This window comes from Oncorhynchus kisutch, unplaced genomic scaffold (genome assembly GCF_002021735.2).
Source record: "Oncorhynchus kisutch isolate 150728-3 unplaced genomic scaffold, Okis_V2 scaffold3993, whole genome shotgun sequence".
Classification (NCBI taxonomy): Eukaryota; Metazoa; Chordata; class Actinopteri; order Salmoniformes; family Salmonidae; genus Oncorhynchus; species Oncorhynchus kisutch.
Genome location: NW_022265938.1, coordinates 218799 through 222054, shown reverse-complemented (window position 1 = coordinate 222054; position 3256 = coordinate 218799). Strand labels below are relative to the sequence as shown.

Genomic DNA, 3256 nt, shown 5'->3' with positions numbered 1-3256 from the left:
AAACAGACTAAGGGGTAGAAGAAGAGTGGGTTGGATCAGGGGAGGCGGGGTGTGTGTGTGTGTGTGTGTGTGTGTGTGTGTGTGTGTGTGTGTGTGTGTGTGTGTGTGTGTGTGTGTGTGTGTGTGTGTGTGTGTGTGTGTGTGTGTTGAGCAATGCACAGGCATTGTACTCGAACCAGTGTATGGTGTTAACAGGATAAACACACCAGTGTATGGGTGGTAACAGGATAAACACACCAGTGTATGGGTGGTAACAGGATAAACACACCAGTGGACTCTATTGGACTCTACTGGACTCTACTGGACTCTATTGGACTCTACTGGACTCTACTGGACTCTATTGGACTCTACTGGACTCTATTGGACTCTACTGGACTCTACTGGACTCTACTGGACTCTATTGGACTCTACTGGACTCTATTGGACTCTACTGGACTCTACTGGACTCTATTGGACTCTACTGGACTCTACTGGACTCTACTGGACTCTAGTGGACTCTACTGGACTCTACTGGACTCTATTGGACTCTACTGGACTCTATTGGACTCTATTGGACTCTACTGGACTCTATTGGACTATACTGGACTCTATTGGCATCTGTTGTTCCGAGAATGACGTTTCATGTCTGACTCGTCAGAGCGCTGAACAACAGCGACCTCTTGTGATTGGTTTAGGGAATGACATCGTCGTGGCATTCTGAGTGTCACTGTCGTCATGGAGGAGCAGGAAGTAGTGAGCGGGGAAAATAAAGCTCTCCGGTCTCTAAATGCTGACATCAAAACCCACGTTAATTTTATTAATCAGTCGAAACAAAGCGCCCGAGTATGGTGGTTGGATTATTCCGGACATCCAGTTTCTTATGGCGATATACGAACGAACGGGTTATTACGTATGAATACTTTTCTGAGTGAGTCCCTCCCTCATGCAACACAGCCTTCTATCTTTCCCTTATTTAGTCTTTCTTGTGTTACTCAAATACTTGATCTGTCTTAAGTTTAGCATGTAATGTAATTCAGCTATGGGTTGAACCAAGATGACAGTTATACCCCAACAAAGCATTACTCAGCTATGGGCCAAATGTTGAATTGAATGATTTGTAGCCTAAAGCTATTGTTCGTGACATTTAATTTCCCTCCATCGCATTCCACTCTTCGCAGCGCATCCATGGGTTTTCAGAGCCTCTCGAAATGGGGCGAAACTTTTAGCTAATCAGCAAGATGTTTATATGCCAACAGCTGCCACCGAATATGAAGAGGATGGCGACCCCAAGTTTCTGAATGTTGTCATAGCTACCCCAGGTGTGTCCCTCTCTATGTTGCTTCTCATCAACCCCGTTGACAGACACCTGTTGTGTACTACACTTCCTAGTGCTGTCGTTTCCTTTCCTCGTTGTCACCCAGATATAAAGGAGTCAAACCAATAATAGCATTGACATTTTCCCTGTCCCAGGCTACTATAGGCTGTTTATAAATAAATAAATGGTAGGCCTAGGCAACAGACAAGGAGAGGAAAACAACCTAGACTATTGAGACTTCCCCTCAAGTTGTTGTTCGTGTCACCACCCACACATGCATTACTTGTTTGGCATTTTACCCCTCAAAAAGTTATTTTGATTGTTTCTTTCTGTGTTCCAGTATTGTTTAAAGTAGCCTGGGTCCCAGAACTTTTTCTGATCTGGCCAACTCCTGATGGAATTGTCGTGATAAATAATTTGGCTTGGCGATGGAGTAGACAAAAAGCACAATCAGATGTGGGACTAACTCTGTCCGGGAATGTTGACAGACCTGGGGCCAACTCTATCCAGGGAGTATTGACAGACCTGGGACCAACTCTGTCCAGGGAGTGTTGACAGATATGGGACTAGCTCTGTCTGGGAATGTTGACAGACCTGGGACCAACTCTGTCCAGGGAGTATTGACAGATCTGGGACCAGCTCTGACCAGGAGTACTGACAGATCTGGGACCAGCTCTGACCAGGAGTACTGACAGATCTGGGACCAGCTCTGTCCAGGAGTACTGACAGATCTGGGACCAGCTCTGTCCAGGAGTACTGACAGATCTGGGACCAGCTCTGTCCAGGAGTACTGACAGATCTGGGACCAGCTCTGTCCAGGAGTACTGACAGATCTGGGACCAGCTCTGTCCAGGAGTGTGTAAAAACACGTCAAGTTTCAAAGACGTCATTGTTTCTCTCTGTGTTCCAGTGTTCTCTCTGCGGGACTGTTGTCTGATGCTAATCCGTAATCTGGTAGAAGAGGAGGACTATGGCAGACTGGACATCCCCGAGTCACTGAAGACAGACCTCAGACAACAGCCTGACTTACTGAAGGAGCTGGGACTCATCAACCGTCTCAGAATGTTGACCTAGGATCAGTTGTATCATTTAGATCACAATGAATCAGATTACATGGACAGGTGGGGGTGACCTGATCCTAGATCAGCTCTCATACTCTGAGAAGCTTTATGCATAACAGGCCACTGAATAATGGACTTTCTGTTGACCAAATGTAGCCCCCCCCCCTCCTGCTATGAACTCGTTGGTGGCTCTAGAACAGTGGAAGTCAAAGTCAGGTTTGCGGAACTGCAGTAGGGTCGCGAATTAAGAGTACTTATTATTATAAAGAGTACTTATTATTGTAAAGAGTACTTATTATTATAAAGAGTACTTATTATTATAAAGAGTACTTATTATTATAAAGAGTACTTATTATTGTATGGGACAAAAAATAAAATGTAAGTAAAGAAATATATATTTTTTAAATGTTTATTGAATAAATGTATTTGTTTGTTTCTTTTCATTTTGATGAGGGTGTGAAAACACAATGAATTTAAGGTTATACGGGGTGAGGTCGCAATAAATCCTTGAGGAGAAAATGGGGTCCCCATTGAAACATTTTGAATACCACTGGCTTAGAGCATCTGAATGGAACTTGTCCCTACCCAGATTCTCATTGGTGACTCTAGAAGCTCAGAGCATCTGAATGGAACTTGTCCCTACCCTGAACTCATTGGTGACTCTAGAAGCTTAGAGTATCTGAATGGAACTTGTCCCTACCCTGAACTCATTGGTGACTCTAGAACCTCAGAGCATTTGAATGGAACTTGTCCCTACCCAGATTCTCATTGGTGACTCTAGAAGCTCAGAGCATCTGAATGGAACTTGTCCCTACCCTGAACTCATTGGTGACTAGAAGCTCAGAGCATTTGAATGGAACTTGTCCCTACCCAGATTCTCATTGGTGACTCTAGAAGCTCA

General features: G+C 44.4%; 1 protein-coding gene across 2 annotated transcripts; it reads left to right on the top strand.

Moving 5' to 3' along the window:
• The first annotated feature begins 679 nt into the window (after positions 1-679).
• Positions 680-2798, top strand: LOC109882540 (von Hippel-Lindau disease tumor suppressor). Of its 2 annotated transcripts, none has more exons than XM_020474643.2 (3): positions 680-907; positions 1236-1298; positions 2205-2798. In XM_020474643.2, the coding sequence occupies exons 1-3, from the start codon at positions 715-717 to the stop codon at positions 2366-2368; spliced, it is 420 nt and encodes a 139-aa protein (XP_020330232.1). In that variant the 5' UTR covers positions 680-714; the 3' UTR covers positions 2369-2798. The 2 variants fall into 2 exon arrangements, with proteins under 2 accessions (XP_020330232.1, XP_020330231.1); XM_020474642.2 differs by having other exon boundaries at positions 1158-1298.
• Positions 2799-3256: the final 458 nt, after the last annotated feature.